Source organism: Nuphar pumila, chromosome 2 (genome assembly GCF_984573655.1).
Source record: "Nuphar pumila chromosome 2, dmNupPumi1.hap1.1, whole genome shotgun sequence".
Classification (NCBI taxonomy): Eukaryota; Viridiplantae; Streptophyta; class Magnoliopsida; order Nymphaeales; family Nymphaeaceae; genus Nuphar; species Nuphar pumila.
In genome coordinates, this window is record NC_143250.1 from 29703929 (window position 1) to 29724877 (window position 20949).

The 20949-nt window shown below is 37.1% G+C and overlaps 1 protein-coding gene across 2 annotated transcripts in view; it reads left to right on the forward strand.

Annotated features, from left to right (window-relative positions):
- Window positions 1-20949, forward strand: part of LOC149845133 (RNA polymerase sigma factor sigF, chloroplastic-like) — a 30763-nt gene that overhangs the window by 6393 nt on the left and 3421 nt on the right. For both annotated transcript variants that reach the window (XM_089997482.1, XM_089997481.1), the window contains exons 3-8: window positions 8927-9048; window positions 9156-9398; window positions 9504-9783; window positions 9890-10120; window positions 11275-11415; window positions 11963-12160. In XM_089997482.1, coding sequence (XP_089853608.1) covers window positions 8927-9048; window positions 9156-9398; window positions 9504-9783; window positions 9890-10120; window positions 11275-11415; window positions 11963-12160 — 1215 coding nt within the window. The remainder of the gene's footprint in view (window positions 1-8926; window positions 9049-9155; window positions 9399-9503; window positions 9784-9889; window positions 10121-11274; window positions 11416-11962; window positions 12161-20949) is intronic.

Sequence of the window (20949 nt, forward strand, 5' to 3'; positions counted from 1 at the left end):
CAAAGTTGGCTGAGTCGACATGAGGAGAGCGCTTTCAGCCTGATTTTGTGCAAACAAATTGCACGACTTGGTGGTGTGACCTCCTTTGTCACATAGTTGGCACACAAATTGCTGGCCGTACGATTGATCTGAATTTTGCTGATTGCCATGGCCTGCATTATTTTGATAACCACGACTTGATGACTAATTTTGCTGAAATCGTCCTTGTACAAACCGTCCTCTACTCCTATCTCTATTACTGCGATTAGAGAAACCACCTCTATTGCCGCGATTATTATTGCGATAATTATTCTTTTGAGTGAAATTGGCCTCTTATGGGCTCAACTTCTCTTCATCGTCGAGAAGTCGAGCCTCCTCAAACAACAATAGATGTTGCAGTTCACTCATGGCGATGGGTTCAACACGAGTTGTTACAGATGTGCGAAAAGATGCATATTCATGCAGTAAACCCCTAAGGATGTGCATCACCATATCCTCATCACCAACTGGCTTAGCAGCCATAGCCAGTTGGTGGTCGATCGACTTGACCTTTTGGATGTTGGCTTCAATGGACTTGTCACTCTTACGCATGGTCTGCAGTTGGCCTTGTAACTGCATGATCTTTGATCGAGAGTGGGCAGCATATCCCTCTCTCAGGGCTTTCCAAACGTCAAATGACGTTCTTAAACCGATCATCTGTGTGTGCGCAGGTTTGGTAAGAGATGAGATAATCCAACTTAGCAAGGCCCTGGTCTCGCCTCTTCCATGAGACATACTCAGGATTCAACTTTCGAATTCCATCCTGAGTAGTATATTAATTTGGACTCTTACAATCCATCTATGAACCCTTCCAGATCATGCGATATAAGAAGAGTGAATTGAGACTCTCATAGCATATACTTTTTTGCAGTTAATTTGGTCGAGAGCAAATATTGAAGAGATCTAGGAGAAGGTAAAACGAGCGATGATGAGATGGAGAAACCTATCTCAGATGATGATGACTCCATCCTAGATCATGCAAGCAGCTGGAACAAGGAAGATCCTTTCTATGATGACTGCCCAAGATTGTGCTCTGATACTATAAATTAATCGACAGTTGCGTGGACAACGAACACACAACTAAGACGTTGATCCTGATGTGAAGAAGGAACTCACACACTTAAAAGCAGGAACCAAATTTTAACGTGATTCGGTCTTAATGACCTATGTCCACGATATCTCTCTCTTATACTTAACGTGAGATAGAGGTCCTCTATTTATAGAGAATAGATTACAAGTTGGTTATCAACCTGTTCTCTTCTTGAGGACTTTGAATAACATGTTTACATAGGATGTCTCTTTTAATTACATCTCTATTAGCAAGAGGTGTTACACGAGCTTGGTTTTCTTCTTGGGACCTTGCTCTCATTAAACGTTTCCTTGTTGGACCTGCTTTCTTTGCTCACATTAGGAGTGTCATTCTTAAACCTTCTTTCTTTAGTCATTGGATCCTGATGGACTTGAATCATGGATTGTGGATCTGGATCATGTGTCTTGACACCATGTAGATACAGGTACGGCCGGTGCACAGAGGAGTTGTTTGGAAATAGTGGTGCATGCATGTGACAGCACATATGATCATGCACATAAATGTGCCAACATACACATATATGAATGAAATGTACAAAAATACACTACATAATATATGTATATATGGCATCACCTAAGACCAATGACCATGAGTACCCTGAAGGTCCAGTGTTGGCATCCGTACACTGGGATTTTTAGGTGTCCATATCACATAGCTTTCAGGAAATAATATTGGTGGTTGCTTAAACGGATGAAACATTCCCTTGTTTTGGCTGATCATATTGTTACTCTAATCAATATAATTCAAGTTTTCAGGTTCTTTAGTTCATGTTCCACTTCTTAGGCTTTCACACATCATTCCTAGTCTTTATTTATAAGTAGAGTTTGATAGAAATACTCTTTTTGTGAATCTTTTGTCTAGAACAAGCACTAGATTGATGTCATATGTGAGTGGCATGTTACTGTTAAGAAAAAAAAGATATATTGGAGTGAATCTATATTGGTCAATTCTGTTTTATAAAGCATGCCATTTATATATCTCTATAACCATGGTCTTATACTTGTATGAAAACACACACACACACACACACACACACACACACACACAAACAAGCACAAACACTTGATGGTGCATCTTTGCTGTGCTTAATGAATACTGAGGGGATCATGAAATTTAAACTGTTTCATCTTTATGGCTCATGAAAAGAAACCTTGATGAACGTCACTAGCTGGATTCTTGTGTTCATGTTTCTTTTATTTTGTGCTCCACGCTGTTATTGGCATGATACTGCATATAGGACTTCTATTAAAGCTTTTAATAAATGGAAGGAATGCATAGTGGATGATGTTTAAGGCTCAATGAGGCCTGGATCAAAGCCAAGCCAGGCCAGGCCAATTAGCTCAGACACAAAGCTAGCCCAAGTCTGCATGGTCCCTCCTATTCCAAGTTGAGGGTTCATTGATTTTCTTTTGGTAGGCCCAAAATCCATTTTTTTTGTGGCAAAAGGCTTGTGTCATTTGGCTGATGCAGTCAAATGCGCTATGATTTGGCTGATGCAGTCAAATGCGCTATGAGATACAAGGACTGGTGATAACAGACGGAACCAGAGGGTAGAATGAAGTTGATGTTGCAGTTTCCAACTGAAGTGCTTTTTCACATATTTGGTCTCGTTATCTATGTTTTCCTTTTTGTTAATTTTCATATCCACTCATCTGCTTTTGAGTAGGCTTGAAAGTTGTTTCCATACATAGGTCTTCTGCTTAAACAACATTAGGAAAAGTGGAGGTAAATTTTCTATATTGAGGAAAATGGTCCATGTGAAATCAAGTCCACAGGAAGGAAGCATATTTATGGTGAAAACTTTTGTATCATAACTCAGCAATATAGTCATTCAACCCATATAACTAGTTTGTAACTGATAAAAGATATAAATTTCACCTGGAGCCTCCAAAATCTATACACCTTCAGGGGTAAGCATTTTTTGTTAGTGATTTGGGCCACCTTGATATTGGAATGAGTCTGAACTCTGCAGCTCCTTTGCCCAGTAGAGTGACCCTTCATTTCAATCAGTATGCTTGAAAATTCTTCCTCTGCTGTACATCTTGTATCTTGGCATGCACATGTGATTGGATGCAGTTTCAGACATTGAGTGAGATATAATAAAAAATAAAGAATGTTTGAAATACATCTTTGTTCTTTAGTTCAGCATAGTGTTAAAATACATTGTGTATATATATATATATATATATATCAAGGGTATTTTGGTCTTTTTATATATTGTAATATATACATTCCAATAGGGATTGTACAGTCTTTTTATTTTTTATTTTTCTATTTATTTTAGTATGTAAATCAGTGTTGACTGATTGGGAGTGGTCCAACTAGTCGTTGGACTGCTCTCAACGGTAATAATTCTGACTGTTGGACTGCCTCCCTTTTCTCCTTTTTGAACTACATGTATTGATCTATAAATAGAGCCTCTTGTAAATGTAGAGATATGCTTTTCTAAGCATATTTGTTGAGAATACAAAGATCATTATTTTTACATTGTGTTCTATTGAAGTTTGTGGTTTAGATATCTCTTTTATGAGATTGTAATCGGTCCATTAGAGACCATATTGTATTTGTGCACTTGTGTATCCCTTTGTTGGCATTGTGATTGTGCACATCTTGTTTCATTTCATGGGCTCTTGTAGTGTTGAAAATCATTTTGGTTGTGCTTTATTTGTGGTGGTGGTCTTCAAGCTTTGCTCTTCCACTTCAAGCCATTCACTTCACCGTTAGCATGGGTTAAAGAGAACCCACCTCCGTCATCTTCTACAAGGTCAATGAAAACAACTACTTGATGTTGGCTACTGCAATGGAAAACCACATCAAGGGAAAAAAACTTTGGGGCTTTGTTAGTGGGACAACTAATGAACCCCAACTTAAGCTAACGAGAAGAGAAGGAGATCAAATCAAAACTCTTTCCGAACAAGAAAAGGAAAAGACTTTGCAAGACTATAAAAAAAAAATGGAGGGTTGGGAGGCTAATAACGCTCAAATACTCTCATGGCTCATAAATACCATGAAGCTCAAGATTGCCACCATCTTCATCAAGTTCAAAAAGGCATGCATGCATGGATCTTCTTAAAACGTACATTCATTCAAAAGGATATGGCTACACTATTTTATCTCTAAAACAAGGTACGTACAACCAAGCAAGAGGATAAAAGTGTAAGAGTTTTTTATGGTCTTTTATCACCTATTTAGGATAAATTGGCTATGTTAGAATCAAAATAAGAAGGTTCGGCAATTGAAATAAGAAAACAAGTTGAAAGAGAAAATCTCCTCTTTCCTATATGGTCTTTGATCAGAATTTGAGCAAGTTAGGTCATCTTTACTTCATAGGATTTCGACTCCTATAAGTGAGGCCCTTGCTCAAATATGTCAAGCCGAAACTAGACTTTGAATACACAAGTCTAGTGATGAGGTGCTTGTCGTATCAAGACCTGACAACTTTGGAAAAACTTATAAACCTCATCATTTTGAGAGAATTCAATGGAAAATGATATAACGAGGAAGGATATAACGGAGGATACAAGGGAGGAAAAATTACTTGTCACTATTGTAAAGAACCGGGACACATAAGACTGGATTGTCCTAAACTCAAAAAGGTGGCCACGGTAAGTGAAGAACCTCAAGAATCAAAGAAGGCAACTTCAATGATTTGACAATTGCCCCAAATTACGGAGGCTATTTAACAAATACTAAAAGCCACTCCTACATCCGATGCTGCCGTCTGTTCTTCTTCTCCTCTGGGTAAGTCCTTTTGGATTTTGGATTCGGGAACGTCTTTTCACGACTCATAATGAGTCATGTGTATCTGATTGCACTAATTCATACTTTTCATGTGTATCAACTGTCAATGATACTTCTTTAAAAGTTGAAAGTATAGAAAATCTTGACAATGATTTAAAAAAGTTCTTTGTTCCAAATGTTAGGGTTATTCCAAAACTTGATTTAAACTTTTTTTTAGTTTCTCAAATTTTCTATTATGGGTGTAAATTATTTTTCTCATCTAAGGCTTGTTGGGTGCAGGATCTCCAGTCAGGAAAGCTGATTGGGCTAGGCCATAGAAGAGAAGATCTTTACTATATGGATTCCTTATGTTTACCTAAAGATTCTTTTTGTAATCATATTCAAGAAATTAATTTAGATCTTTGGCATAAAAGACTAGGACATCTAAGTATATCCAAATTATCTCTTTTTCCATTTTTTAGAAAAATTTTGTAAGGAAAAAAAATTTGTATGTAAAAATTGTATACTTGAAAAAATGCAAATGTTGCCTTTTAGATCTAGAACCTCCTTGACTAATGAAAGTTTTGAATTAGTGCATTCGGATGTATGGGGTCCCACTCTCGTTTTGTCAAAAGGTGGTTATTCATCATGGTTGCCAGTTGAGGAAGCGGGAGCAGGAAGCGATACGGGAAGCGGGAGTGGGAAGCGATACGAGAAGCGGGAGCGGGAAGCGAGGCACTTTCAAAATTTTAGGAAGCGGGAAGCGTGGGACAACTTAGGAGTGAGTCGAGAATCGTCTCGGAAGCGACCTAGGAAGTGAACCGGAAGCGACCTAGGAAGGGAGGGGGAAGCGAAAAAAAAAAATAAAAAAGATAAAAAAATTGAAAAAAATTGGGGAAGTGTGGGGGAAGCATGATGGGAAGCGCGTTTCCCATTAAAGGGAAGCACACTTCCCATAAAAGGGAAGCGCGCTTCCCATTTAAAAGTGGCGCTTCTCCGCACACTTCGGAAGCGCGATGTTTCGTGCTTCTGAAGCGTGCTTCAGGGAAGCGCGCTTCCCCTTTTACCTAGGCGCTTCCGGTAACTCTGTTATTCATACTATGTCACATTTATAAATGATTTTAGTAGACACACTTGAATCTACTTTCTTAGGCTCAAATCCAAAGTTTTTTCGTATTTTAGAAATTTTCATAATCTTGTTAAAAATCAATTTAAAACAAATATTAAGATCTTCCGCTCTGACTCAGGGGGATAATTTCTTTCAAATGATTTTCAATCTTATCTAAAAACCCATGGTATTTTTTATAAAAAATCTTGTCCTATGACCCCTTAACAAAGTGAACTTTAACATCGTCATATTATTGAAACTAAAACTACTAGGACCCTACTTATTTCAAAAGAAGTCCCAAAGAATTTTTGGGTCGAAGCTGCCCTCACTGCGGTTTACTTAATAAATAAAATGCCTTCTCAAACTTTAGGAAACAAATCTCCAATTAAAAAACTCTTCAAGGTTACTCCTGATTTAAAAAAATTAAGGGTTTTTTGGATGTTAATGTTTTATGCTTCTTGAAAAATACAATGAACTTTATCCTAAAGCTATTAAATGTGTCTTTCTTGGATATGCCAAAAATAAAAAAGGCTATTAATACTATGATTTTAAAAATGCTAAACTTTATCTATCTAGAAATGTAACATTTCTTGAAAAAGAAAAGAGATTTGATCTTGAAAAACCTAAGGAAGAATCCGAGTATACTTTCTTGTTTGACTTATTGCCTAAGTCGAACATTGAAATTTATGATGAAATTAGTGATAGTATTGAGACAAATGATAAACCAAGTAAAGAACCACATAACATTATACAATACTCTAGATGAGATAATGGGGAGCATCCATGTAAAAATATAGCAATCAACAAATATAGAAGAATCTAGTGTTAGAAGATCTGAACGAATACCTAAACCTCCAAATAGGTTTGTCTCCTATGAATCTTTTTCCCCCAAAGTATAGGGCATGTCTTCTAGCAATTCACTCATATCATGAGCCATTCAACTATAGATAAGCCAAAGATATAAAAGATTAGGTAGAAGCTATGAAAATAGAATTAGATGCATTAAATAAAGTCCGTACTTGAGAAATTCAATATCTTCTTAAAGGAGAAAAGATAATAAGATGTAGATGGGTATTTAAGGTGAAAACAAAGAGTGACAAATCCTTAAAAATATATAAAGCTAGGTTAGTTGCGAAAGAATATGATATAGATTATAAAGAAATCTTTGCCCCAATAGCTCGCATGACCATAATTAGATCTCTAGTTGCAGTAACATCCATTAAGAATTAACCTTATCAGTTAGATGTTAAGAATGCCTTTTTAAATGATAATTTAAATGAAAAAGTTTACATGAATCCTCCACTTGGTCTGACTATTGAAAATGATATGGTTCTTTGTGTTCAAAAGACTTTATATGGGCTTAAACAAGCTCCTAAAGCATGATATGATCGATTTAGTGGAACTATGGTTAATTTTAGATTTAAGTCATGTTATATTGACACCACTCTTTTTATAAGATCTACAAGTACTGCGTTCACCATTTTACTTTTATATGTTGATGATATGATCATCATTGAGAATAATCACAAAGAAATTGAAGAAATTAAAATTATGCTTAAGAAATATTTTGATATGACTGACCTTGGTTTTTTGAGGTATTTTTTAGGTATTGAAGTAGCATATTCGCCAAGAGGATGCATTTTGTCTCAAATAAAGTTTGCAGCTGATATTGTTGCACGTTCGGGAATCACATACACAAAATATGCTAACACTCCTGAAATGATAAATATCAAAATGAGAGTTGAAGACAAAGTTTTATTAGATGATCCAACTCCTTATAGGAAACTTATTGGATAACTAATGTACTTATCTATTATTAAACTAGATATAGCGTATGCAGTGCATACTGCAAGTCAATTTCAGCATGCGCATTATCAGTTCATATGAGTGCTGTGTTAAGAATAGTTTGATACATCAAGAAGACTATATCTAAAGGGCTATTCCTATCATCTTTAAATCATATTACTTATACTGATTCTGACCAGGGAGGAGATCCCAATAACCGACACTCAACTACGGGTTTTTGTTTTTTGTGTGTTTGTAGGTGATTCCCTCATTTTTTGGAGATGCAAAAAGCAACAGAAAGTGTCTTTATCTTTCACGGAAACTGAATATAGGGCAATGACTATAGAAACAACCAAGGTCGTGTGGATGAGATCGTTACTTTCAGATTTGGGTGTTGATATTTCAGAACCTTCAAAGTTATGCTTTGATAACAAAAGTGCCATATACATAGCTAGAAATCACACATTTTGTGAACGAACAAAATATATCGAAATGGATTGTCACTATGTTCGAGAATAATACTTCAAGGGAACGATTACTCTACTATATGTTTAGTCCAAATTTCAGATTAAAGACTTATTCACCAAAGCTCTTCTTTTACCATGTATTTTGTTTCTTCTTAACAAACTTTCAGTGATCTGGCCGTAAGTTTGAGGGGAGAGTGTTAAAATACATTGTATATATATATACATGTATGTATATATACCTGATATACATACATTTATATATACACGTATATCAAGGGTATTTTGGTCTTTTTATGTATTGTAAAATATACAGTTCAATCAGGATTGTACAGTCTTTTTTATTTTTTATTTTTCTATTTATTTTAATATGTAAATCAGTGTTGACTGATTGGGAGCAGTCCAACTAGTCATTGGACTGCTCCCAACAGTCATATGTTGGACTGCCTCCCTTTTCTCCTTTTTGAACTACATTTATTGCTCTATAAATAGAGCCTCTTGTAAATGTAGAGATATGCTTTTCTATGCATATTTGTTGAGAATACAAAGATCATTATTTTTACATTGTGTTCTATTGAAGTTTGTGGTTTAGATATCTCTTTTATGAAATTGTAATCGGTCCATTAGAGACCATATTGTATTTGTGCACTTGTGTAGCCCTTTGTTGGCATTGTGATTGTGCACATCTTGTTTCATTTCACATAGTTCTAACTTTGTGGGGCCTTTTACTTTTTCTTGAAGACAATGATAGCCAAAACAATAATTGATGATGAGGCATTATCTCTGAGGAATTATGGTGATTTTGATCAATACCTGAAAGACTTTCAGCGTCAACTACTTTACGGGCCAATGTTTTGGAATGTGTAATATACTGAAGCTTTTCTTTATCTTCACAGATCAGTCTTGTTCCCCCACTTGATTACATTTTGATAAAGGGTTCATGTAGCTAACTTCTTGTTTCTATTTGCAGAACGCCACCTTCATGTGTAGAAGCACAACCATTGCTATCCCTGCCTGTGGAAGCTGGAGAGCAAATAAGTAATGATGTTTACCATAATGAAAGCCAGACAAAACAGCATTGTTCCAATGATGCAACACCATGGAATGCTCTAATGCTTGCAAGACAAGCGATGATGGCCTCCTTAGAAGCTGCAGCTTTATTGTCAGATTCTATAAACTTAGCCGCTCATTTTGAAGAATCACTTTCTCTAGGGTCTGTCCTGAACTGCTTGGTGCCTCTTTGTGTGTGTAAAGTTCTATTTATGTTTTTGTTATATCCCTTTCATTTTCTTTTTATTTTTTGTTGTGAAACTTACAGTTTGATGACAGAAGAATTTGTTGATCATAACCCCATAGAAGAGCAGATGACAGTAAGATCAAACAGGCATTTGGAAAGGAAATCAAAGAGACGGAAGTTGCCCAAAAAAGTGAAGGACCTATCTCACAAAATTCCATGTTCACACATTCCAGATAAACATACAAAAGACAACCTTAAAGGCTTTGACCTCAAGCACCCCCTCAGGTTATTCTTGTGGGGTCCTGAAACAACAAAACTTTTGACTGCGAAAGAAGAATCACAACACTTTGTCCAAGTTCAGGTATGTTATTTTGTTCTTCACAGGAAGACCTATAGATTGTCATTGGATTCACAGTATAAAAAATGTGGTGCTAAGTTCTGACTTAAGTTGTTCAACCCTATTGTAGAATCTTATGAGACTCGAGCAATTGAAACAGCAGCTGCAGTTACAGACTGGTCACGAACCAACGTTGGTTGAATGGGCTGATGCTGTTGGCACAAGCTGTCATGTTCTGCAGTCGGAGCTTCATTTGGGGATGAAGAGTAGACATAAAATGATTTATGCAAATCTTCGTTTGGTGGTTTATATTGCAAAAAAATACCAAGGCATGGGAATTAGCTTGCAAGATTTACTTCAGGTATTGTTTGAGACGAGTATGCTGAATGTGAAATGGAGACCCCAAAATTTGGTCTCGTTTCATAATGCAGTTAATTTGAAGACATTGTCCTTAAGGAAATGACAGTTGACTTAGTTCTGATTTAAACAAAATTGAAAATTCCCATGGATTACTAATAACTGAAGATTTTGTGTTAATATGACCTTTGACATGCCTGAATGAAAAGGCGGAAAAAAGGACTTTTTGAACAATGTTGAATATTAAATGCAAAAATACAATTTCAAAGCTAGTGTTCTATTTCTTAATTAGTACATAAAAACCCGATTTTCTAATTAGCTACTAAAACTGAAATAATATGTTACTTTGATATTTTATGTGAATCATTTTCTTAATTTCAATTCTTTTGATTCTTCATCTCTCTCTCTCTATATATAAGAAAATTGGTAGCTGCTTAATCCATAGGGGTTTAAACGAAATGCATGTGCGCTGACCGTCCATCGCGTGCGCGTGATGGACGGTCAGCGAGCAAAAACACACAAAAATGCACAAAACACAAAATTGACACTTTAGTGGCGCTTTTGAAGCACTGCTAAAGGTCCCAGTTCCGCTGGTACCTTTAGTGACACAAAACACCGCTAAAAGCCTCTGCAAGGATGCACCTGGTATTTAAAAAAAAGTTTTTAGTGGCGTTTTGAAGTGCTTCTAAAGCCCTTGTTTTTTCATTTTTGTGCGTCTTTGCACAAAAAAAATGCTGAGCATCCATCGCGCGCATGATGGACGCTCGCTCAGGGTGAGTGTTTTTTGTGTAAGCACCTATGGATCAAGCAGCTACACACACTATAACTATAACTATAACTATAACTATAACAATATATATATATATATATATATAATCTGCATGTTTGTCCATGCGTCCTTTCTGCTGCATGGATGATATCATTTTTTGCTTGACATGATTGGTTAGTAAAAAAAAATTGCTTTTTCAGTCAAGTTACAGTTAACACTTTATCAGTTTAAAGTAGTTTGTTCCTTCTTATCCCTAAACTTTTTGGGAACGTTATAATTGTTTTCCTATTCCTACTTTTTCCTTTTTATGCAGTTGCATTAAATGTTGAAATGCATTTCCTTGTTATTGATTTGATTGTTTAAATGAGATCAAACTTCTGTTGGTGCAGGAAGGAAGTATGGGTCTTATAAGAAGTTTAGAGAAGTTTAATCCCAAATTTGGTTGTCGATTTTCAACATATTCTTATTGGTGGATACGCCAATCAATTAGAAGGGCTATATTTCAAAATTCAAGAACGATACGGTTACCGGTATAGTCCTTTCTGCACATGCAAAATTTTCTCTTTTTGTGACATTCTACATGGGTCTCATTGATGATAAAACTAAATAAAAACAAGAAGATTTTCCAGCAAGTAGTTAAATAAAGGGGACTAATGAAAATAGTCACTCAATGGCATGATTCTTCTTGCTCAAAAGCAAACTATTCTAGCCTTTCCAACATTATTGGTGATGTTGACATCTGAAGGTGTATATATCACCATACTGCTGATTCTATAATCACTCGTCAAGTTGAATGCCCTGCCTGTAGTGCATCTGCTGTTTAAACAAGGTCCTCAGTACATTGAAGTGAGCTTTTCCTTTTCATCAAGATGAATTTAAAAACACCTCTGTGGAAAAGAATGTTTTTGGGCATCTGTATTTTCGCATAAATGTTGAGGAAATTTTGATGTTCTCTCTCTCTCTCTCATCTGGATATGCCTGCATGTTTGTCTACAGTGTGGAGGTTGACATGTCCTGTGTTTGGATTCAAGGTATTCAGTTGAGGTAGTTAAACCAATTTCATGTTTCTTGTAACAGGAAAATGTATATGGGACCTTAAAACAGATACAAAATGCAAGGAGGCTATGCATTCAAGAGGGACATGTCCCAACAAATGAAGAATTAGCCAAGCGAATTGGTGTCACTGTTGAGAAACTGACTGGGATCTTAGCATTTACAAGAAAACCAATGTCGCTCCAGCAATCTACATGGATGGATCAAGATATCACCTTTCAGGTTTAGTTTATCATTACCTGCTTCTATTGCTCAAGGTTTTAAATACTCACCATGGATATGGTTTTATTTGAAGGAAAAATGATTCATAAACTAGCCACCTATGCAAGTCTGTCGTTGGTTGTTAAATTGGTCTCATTGCCAACTAATGGCAAGTTTTTTCTGTTCTTGCTCTTCTCTGTGCAAATTTAAATTGAATATTTGTGTACATTATTTCATTATTAGCTGTAGAACGTTACTAAAAAATACCACAAGGTAGCACACAAATCTTGGTGTATTTACTTTTTAAATGTCTAAATTTTGAGCCTTCCATCTCAGGTGAATGATGTGTTCTTGTTTCATGTCTTTGACCAGATTCCCTCTTTTGTACCTTTTTTTTCCTTGTGGAAAAATATGTGTTGTATGAGGCATAACTGTTTCTGGATCTCTAAATCTTGGTAGCACGATCCTTTTCCTTCAAATCATCCTTCCACTTCCTATATGTTTTAGGGCACTTCTGTATAAAATGAAGAGCAAAGATGATTCTGATATTTCTCCTGTGTGCCCTTGTGGCTACTATCGATGGAAATACCTTGTTATGTGAAAGTAATTATGATTTTATTGGTGTTCATTTATCCCTTAAAAACATTGAAGACTAGCTAAAAGGAAACTAAATTGTCAAAACATGAGCTGTGCAAAATGGTGAAAAAAATAAGAGCAATGGCAGGATGCTTTGTGTGTTCATATGTTGGAGCCTCTCTCTCTCTCTCTCATTTGAACCCCCGTCCCAACCTCTCTTTATAATAATAAAACCTCACCCATGGCTACATTACCAAAGAATGCCAATGGGCTTGGAATCCATATACCAAAAATGATAAATGAAGCCTTATTGGCAAAATGGTGGGTCCTCATCCATGAAGATAAGATCTGGACCAGGTTGATTAAAAGCAAGTATGGTTTGCAAGGGTGGCCTTGGAGATGGGAGTTTATTGGTAGCTGGAAGCACAGGTTTAAAATGTGGATTGATTGAACCTAGGTGTTGGATTATTTTAAGCAATTCCTTAGGCCCCAACTTGGTGATGGTTGCTCTCCAAAATTTTGGACAGATTGTTGGCGAAATGAAGACACCCTTAGGCTCCGTTTAGATGACAAGGGCAAAACCTAGTTTTTGGCAGGTTTTGCCTAAAATCTAGGTTTTTGGCAAACCTAGTTTGCCAAAAGCCAACTTTTTCAAGCTGTTTGGATGACCAAAAACCTGATGTTAGGTTTTTGGTCACAAAAAAAAGAAAAGAAAACACAAGGTCAACCATTTTCTAGCCAGCAGTTGAGAAATGGTTGAACCAGGGTTACCGGAAGTGCCATAGGACATGGGGAAGCGCACTTCCCCGAACCGCGTTTCGGAAGCGCGAAACGTGGACCTTCCGAAACGTGCTATGAAACTCTAAAAAAAATTGGGAAGCACGCTTTCCATTTAAGGGAAGCACACTTCCCAATTTAAGGGAAACATGCTTCCCATTTAGGGGAAGCTCGCTTCTCCTTTTTTTTTCACTTTTTTGTGTTTTCATTTTTATTTTTCTTTCTTTTTTCTTTTTTTTCGCTTCCCCCTCACTTTTTAGGTCGCTTCCGGTTTGCTTCCTAGGTCGTTTCCGGTTTGCTTCCTAGGTCGCTTCCCGTTCGCTTCTCTTCTCGCTTTTGAGACGATTCTTGGTTCGCTTCTAAGTCATCCCGCGCTTCTCGCTTCCTAAAATTTTGGAAGTACCTCGCTTCCCGCTTTCGCTTCTTGAATCACTTCCTGCTCCCGCTTCCCCAACTGACAACTCTGGGTTGAACCAGTGTTGCCCTCACTGGCCTTCACCGGCTTGTCCATTTATAGTCAGTGGCTGGTTGGAAAATAGCCAGCTATCCCAAAAACTGAAAAGAAAAAAGTTAAAAGAAGAGGAAAATATGGTCAGGCATTTTTTGGCCAACCACCAGTAGGAAAATGGCTGGGCTGGTGTCACCCTTGCTGGGTGACATCGAACCAGCCATTTCTCGGCTAGTGTCTGGTAAGAAAATGGCGGGCCACCTAAGAAGCACGTTTAAAAAAAGGTATGGCCTGCCATTTGTCAACTCGTGGCTGGTAAGAAAATGGTTGCCCAACCATAAAAAGGAAAAAAATTATAAAAAGTGATTTTCTGCCATTTTCTGGCCAATCAGTGGGAAAATGGCTGGCTAGCTATGTCACATTAGTGAGGGTGTAGGTGCGGCGATGCGGCACTTTAAAAAACTTGGGTGCGGGAGGGTATATATATAATCTCAGACAGACCTATACACAGACTGATTCAAACTTGGGTTTACTTTGACCCAGATTTGAATTCAACTGAGTCAAAGCAAACCCAACAGATCATGTCCAATTCAGACCTAAGTCTGCTTTGACACAAGACTGAGTTTGACTTGAGTCAGAATAAGTCCATGTCCAATTCAGATCTGGGTTGCTTTACCCAAGTCTGAATCAGACTTGGGTCTAAACAGACCTGGATCAGACCCAATTAACACCTGTCTGCTTGCTTGCGCCAGGTGTTGTAAAACTATAAAAAAATAAGGAAAAGGGAAAAAACAGAGAGAGAGAGAGAGAGAGAGAGAGAGAGAGAGAGAGAGAGAGAGAGAGAGAGGTATGTACTTGAAGGTGAGGCTCACTAAAAGGGACGCAGGAGGAGAGAGGTACGTACTTGAAGGTGCAATAGAGATACGGAGGAGGGGCTGACCCTGCCCCTCTTTTCTTCTTTTTCTTTTTTAACTTAAAAGTCCAAAATTGGACTCGGTTCAGACAGTTTTGAGTTTGGATGCAGTTGACCGTGCACCCAAAAAGTTTGATCGCACCTGGTGTGGCGAGTCCCGCATCACACCACACCGGATGCTGCACCTGCACCCGCGTCATTGGGCAGTACTTGTCTGGACCAGAGTTATCGGAAGGGCCTATACCATAGGGGAAGCACGCTTCCCCGATACACATTTCAGAAGCGTGAAACATCGCGCTTCCGAAACGCGTGGGGAAGCATCCATTTTTTTGAGAAGCATGCTTCTCCCTCGTTTCCCTCTTTCTTTTTTTTCCTTCTTTTTCGCTTCCTAGGTCGCTTCCGGTTCGTTTCCTAGGTCGCTTCTGAGACGGTTCGTGATTCGCTTCTAAGTTGTCCCACGCTTCCCGCTTCCTAAAATTTTGAAAATGCCTCGCTTCTTGCTCCCGCTTCCCATATCGCTTCCCGCTTCCTCGACTGGCAACCATGGTTTGGACATTTTCCGGCCAGTGGCTGTCTAGAAATGGCTGGACACAAGATAGGGGCGGGGGAGGCAACTCATGGTGGAGGGGAAAGAGAGAGAAAAGGGGTGGGAACTGGCCTCCTCCCAAGTTTAAAAAACTTTGGTGGGGAGAAGGGTGTGGGGGGGCCTGAAATGTAAAACTGGGTTGAAAACCCAATTTTGACCAAAACCAGGTTTTGGCATCCAAACAACCACCAAACTAGCTTTTGTGTTTAAAACCTGGTTTTGTGTGTCATCCAAACGGTACCTTAAAGAACCAGTAGTCAATGTACCCTTCATTATACATCATTCATGAGTTCTGTCAGTGAAGCAGTGGTGCCAACAAGGTTCTGGTTAGTGCGTCACTTTTAGAATGAATTTCAAAGATGCTGAAATGTATGAATGGTTCAACCTACTTCCAATGTTAAAGTATGTGAATACTCCTACCAATAGCCCTGATGAGATTATTTGGTGAATTAGCGATACAGTTAAGTATACCGTGACGTCCTTCTATAGATCCTTGATGGAGCCTACTGTCCAACCCTGGCTGAAGAATACAATTTTGGACCCTGACCCTTCTCTAAGAGCAAGGACGTTTGCTTGGATTTTCTTTGGACAAGGTGGAACTTAATGAATAACGGTATTCAAGGAGCTAGTATGTGTATCTTTGGTTATAAGGATAAAGAGCAAATCTCCCATGAAAGAAAGAATAACCCACAATAAAAGTATTTCTCAACAAATACTCACAAGGAGATTACAAGGACCGAAAGGCTCCTCAAAGAAGGCTCAAACACAAAACCACACAAAATACCCAAAAAAGGGTATACACGAAAAAAAGGAGAGGAAAAACTTCATTAAAGTGGGAGAAATCCCAACTAAAAAGAATAATACAAAGGGGAATAGGACCCTATATTTATAGAGGAAGTAGAGAAGCCTTTAAGGGAGTCATTGGGCTCCCAACGACTCTATTTAGAGTTGTTGGGAGTCCAACTCCTCTTTTGAGGAGTGCTTTTTGACTATAGTCAAAAAGCACCTTTTTGACTAGTCAAAAAGGTAGAGGCTATGGAAGTCCAAAAATGAAATCTAACCTAATTTTTAGTTAAGTTCTAACTAAGGCTAACTAAAAACTAACTAAGAAAAGAACAAAGTACATGCCTATGAGATTACATATTTTAACACTCCCCCTCAAACTTACGGTTAGATAACCGAAAGTTTGTCTAAGAGAAAGTGAAATCTAGGAGCAGCGAGAGGTTTGGTGAAGAAATCTGCCAATTGATATTCTGATGAGACATAGAGAAGATTAATGGTGCCACGCAAAAATTCCTCTCGTACATAGTGACAATCCATCTCTGTATGCTTGGTGCATTCGTGGAATGTTCGATTGCTGGCAATATAGATAGAGCTCTTGTTGTCACAGTACAAATTTGATGCTCCTGGACTTTCGACTCCCATGTCGGAGAGTAGACGTCGAAGCCAGACTACTTTCATAGTGATTGTAGTCATTGCCCTGTATTCAACCTCTATTGATGAGAGAGAGACTTTTTGTTGCTTCTTGCATCGCCATGACACCAAAGATTCTCCCAAGAAGACACAAAAACCAGTAGTTGAGTGACAGTCATTTGGATTACCACCCTAATCTGCATCAGTATAAACAAGAAGTTTTAGGTTAGAAGTAGATAAAAATAAATCTCGAGAAATAGAGTTTTTAATATATCTAATAATACGCAAAACTGCTCCTATATGAACAGAATTTGGGGCATGCTGAAATTGACTAGCTGTATGAACAACATGTGCAATGTCAGGTCTTGTAATGGAAAGATACGATAGTGCCCCAACGAGTTGTCTATAAGGAGTTGGATTCTCAAGTGGCTCTCCATCATCAATTTTCATTTTGACATTTACAACTTCGAGAGTGTCAACGTGTCTTTCATCTGAAATGCCTAACCTGACAACAATATCCAAGGCAAACTTAGATTGAGTTAGCAAATATCCTCTAGATGAGTATGCAACTTCTATACCAAGAAAGTATTTAAAAAAACCCAAATCACTCATTTCAAAATGTGTTTTGAGAAACTTTTTAATATTGTAAACTCCTTGTTTATCACTTTCAGTGATGATCATGTCGTCAATATAGAGAAGTATAATAATACCTGCATTAGAATTCTAACCAAAATCAATCATGACCTTACTAAACTTATCATACCAAGCTTTCGAAGCTTGTTTGAGACCATACAAAGCCTTATTCAGGTGAAGAGTTTTCCCTTTAGGGACACTAATTCCTGGTGGGGGATCCAGATACACTTCTTCAACTAAATTTTCATTCAGAAAAGCATTTTTAACATCCATTTGAAAAATATTTCATTTTTTTATGGATGCAAGAGCTATTAAGATTCTAACAGTGGTTATTCTAGCTACTGGGGCAAAGGTTTCTTCATAATCTATTCCATATTCTTGGGAATAACCTTTAGCAACCAACCGAGCCTTGAACCTCTCAAGAGTGCCATCACTCTTGGTTTTAACCTTGTACACCCATCGACAACCAATAGGTTTTTTGTTGGGTGAGATATCTTGAATGGTCCAAGTGTTTGCTTTTTCTAAGGCTTCTAATTCAACTTTCATAGTTTTGACCCATTCAGGTTGATCTTTAGCTATAGTGTAACTAAAAGGTTCTTCATAAGAGTGAATTAAGGCAATGAAGGCTTGATATTTTGGTGAAAAAGACTCGTATGACATAAACTTTTCAGGGATTTTCGAGATCCTAGTGGATTTTCTAGTAGAAGACAGGTTCTTGTTCCTTTGTGTATTTTTCAAGGGCACACGATCTTTCTAAGTTTTCTCGTTTAGAGTATTGAATGCAGTCCTGATTGCTATTAACTGGTTCTAAATCGGTCATATCAATTTGATCATCCTGATCAACTTCTTCTTTATTATCCCTTGGAACTAGGTCTAATAAGAAGGAATACTCATCTATTTCGGTAGAGTTTTTGCTTTCAAAAAAACTTTTATTTTTTAAAAAGGATAAATTTCTTGAAACATATAATTTGTTGGTTTTAGGATCGAAACATCTGTAGCATTTTTGATGACTTGCATATCTTAAAAAGGCACAAGGAATAGCACGTGGAGAGAATTTATCATTCTTATCTGTAAATACAAAACATTTGCACCCAAATACCCTTAATCTAGAATAATCTGGAGTTTGTTTATAAAGCTTTTCAGTGAGAGAAATATTGTTTATCGAGGATGAGGGCATTCTATTAATAAGATATACAACAGTTAAAATAGCTTCGACCCAAAAATTTTTGGAAACTTGATGTGTAATGAGTAATAATGTCCTTGCTGTTTCTACAATGTGCCTATGTTTTTTTTCAGCTAACCCATTCTGTTGAGGGGTATAAAGGCAAGATTTTTGATGTGAAATCCCATATAAATTCAAATATTCTTTAAATTCTTTTGATAAGAATTCTCCCCCTAAATCAGTGCGTAATATTGAAATATCATTCTTAAATTGATTTTTGACTATATTATGAAATATTTGAAAAAACGAAAACACTTCGGACTTATGTTTAAGAAAATAAATCCAAGTATGTCGTGTAAAGTCATCTACAAAGATCACATAATACATAAAACCACCTTTTGATATAACCGGTGCAAGACCCCAAACATCAGAATGTATCAACTCAAGTGGTCATGTAGAAACAAAGGTTTTTTTCTGAAAAGGTAGTCTTTTCATTTTTCCAAGAATACATTTTTCACATGTAAAAGTTTTGAAATTACAAAATTTTTCCATGTTTGGAAAAAACTGAAACTTGGACATACAAGGATGACCAAACCTTTGGTAAAAAAGATCCAAGCTTAATTTTTGAACATTGCAGCATAGTCTATTCTTGGGTATTTCCAAAAAATCCATATAGCACAAACCTCCTTCTCTATGGCCTTCCCCAATCAGCTTCCCTGACTAGTGATCTTGTACTCGACAATCACGAGAAGAGAAGGAAACATTACACCCATGGTCAGTTAATTGAGAAACAAATAAAATATTTAAATTAAGTTTAGGAATATATCTAATTTTTGGAACACAAAAAACTTTTGAGTTATGAAAAATATTTTCAAAATTCCCTATTCCTTTTATCTGAAGAGATGTTCTATCCGCAGTAAAAACACTTGATCAACTTAAGTTATAACATTATGATATTTATTTTATGTTTGATGTCATACGAAAGGAAGCACCAGAGTCAAGAAGCCAGAGAGATTTACCAGGATCGAAAACGCCGACGGAAGAAACAACGGCTCCGACATAGGAAGAAGCTCCTTTGAGAAGTGGTTGCAGTGCCTCCACCAATTGAGTTAGAGACATGTTTCCAATATATGTCTCACTTGATTCCTTTGAAGATTCGACTGAAGCTACCTTTTTTTCATAAGGTCTTTTTAGCTTTGGACAGTAAGTCTTGACATGTCCCGGTTCACGACAATAATAGCAAATGACTTTTTTTTTTCAAAGTCGCTTTCTTGTCTTTCATCATTTGTCCTCTCAACATGTGGAGGTCTGTATGAGCGAATATGATTTCCTGGTCTAGATACGGCTAAAACTGTATCGTCATCACTTTTGGAGACTCTTTTCTTGAGTCTATTCTCTTCCATACTTAGTTCTTCAATTGTGTCCTCAATAGAGGGGACTTTTCCTTGATGTAGAAGAGCGGATTTTGTTGATTCAAATTCTGATCTCAACTCATTAATAAATTGAAAGAAATATTTCGCATTTACTTGATTTTGGCGAAGCTCAATGTCTTATGGACAATGTCACTTTAGTTCAAGGAGAGCTAATTCTTCCCATAGCTCAGACAAGCTATTGTAGTATTCTCTAATACTTTTATCCCCTTGAACCATATTGTGGACCTTTTCTTGAAGATTGCATATGTAGGCAATATCTTTAAGAGAGTATATTCTCTTGAGATAATTCCACGCATCATTGGCGTGTTCAAATTTTTGCAAGACTTGAACACTTCTTTATATCAACACTAGATATAAGCCAAGACATGATTTTGGCATGACCCATTTTCCATTCTTTCCACTTATTCTCATACGTGGAGATGGCTTTGGCTTTTTCTACCTCCGAAAGAGGTACTTCTCTTCCTCCTTTTTGGTGAGAATTTGTTTAGGTTCCTCATCGGTTCCATCCACTAATCCCCATAGACCTTTTCCCTAAATAAGGTGCTTCATAATAGAAGCCCATGTTACATAATTTGAATCGTTGAGTTTTATGGGCTTAATGATAACATTATCATTGTCATCTATTTTACAAACTTGAGAAGGAAAAAATAAATGAGTAAAAGAGGAGAATACTTTACCACAAAGAGCAAGAATAAGTAGTCCTCCAAGCTTTCAAGGTTACCACTCCTTCAAAGAGGCTTAACTCTCTTGAAGAAAACTTGAACGGCACGTTTCCCAATGCATGAAAAGAATTTGTATCGATTGCTTCAACCTCGCTTTGATACCATGAAAGAAAGAATAACCCACAATAAAAGTATTTCTCAACAAAT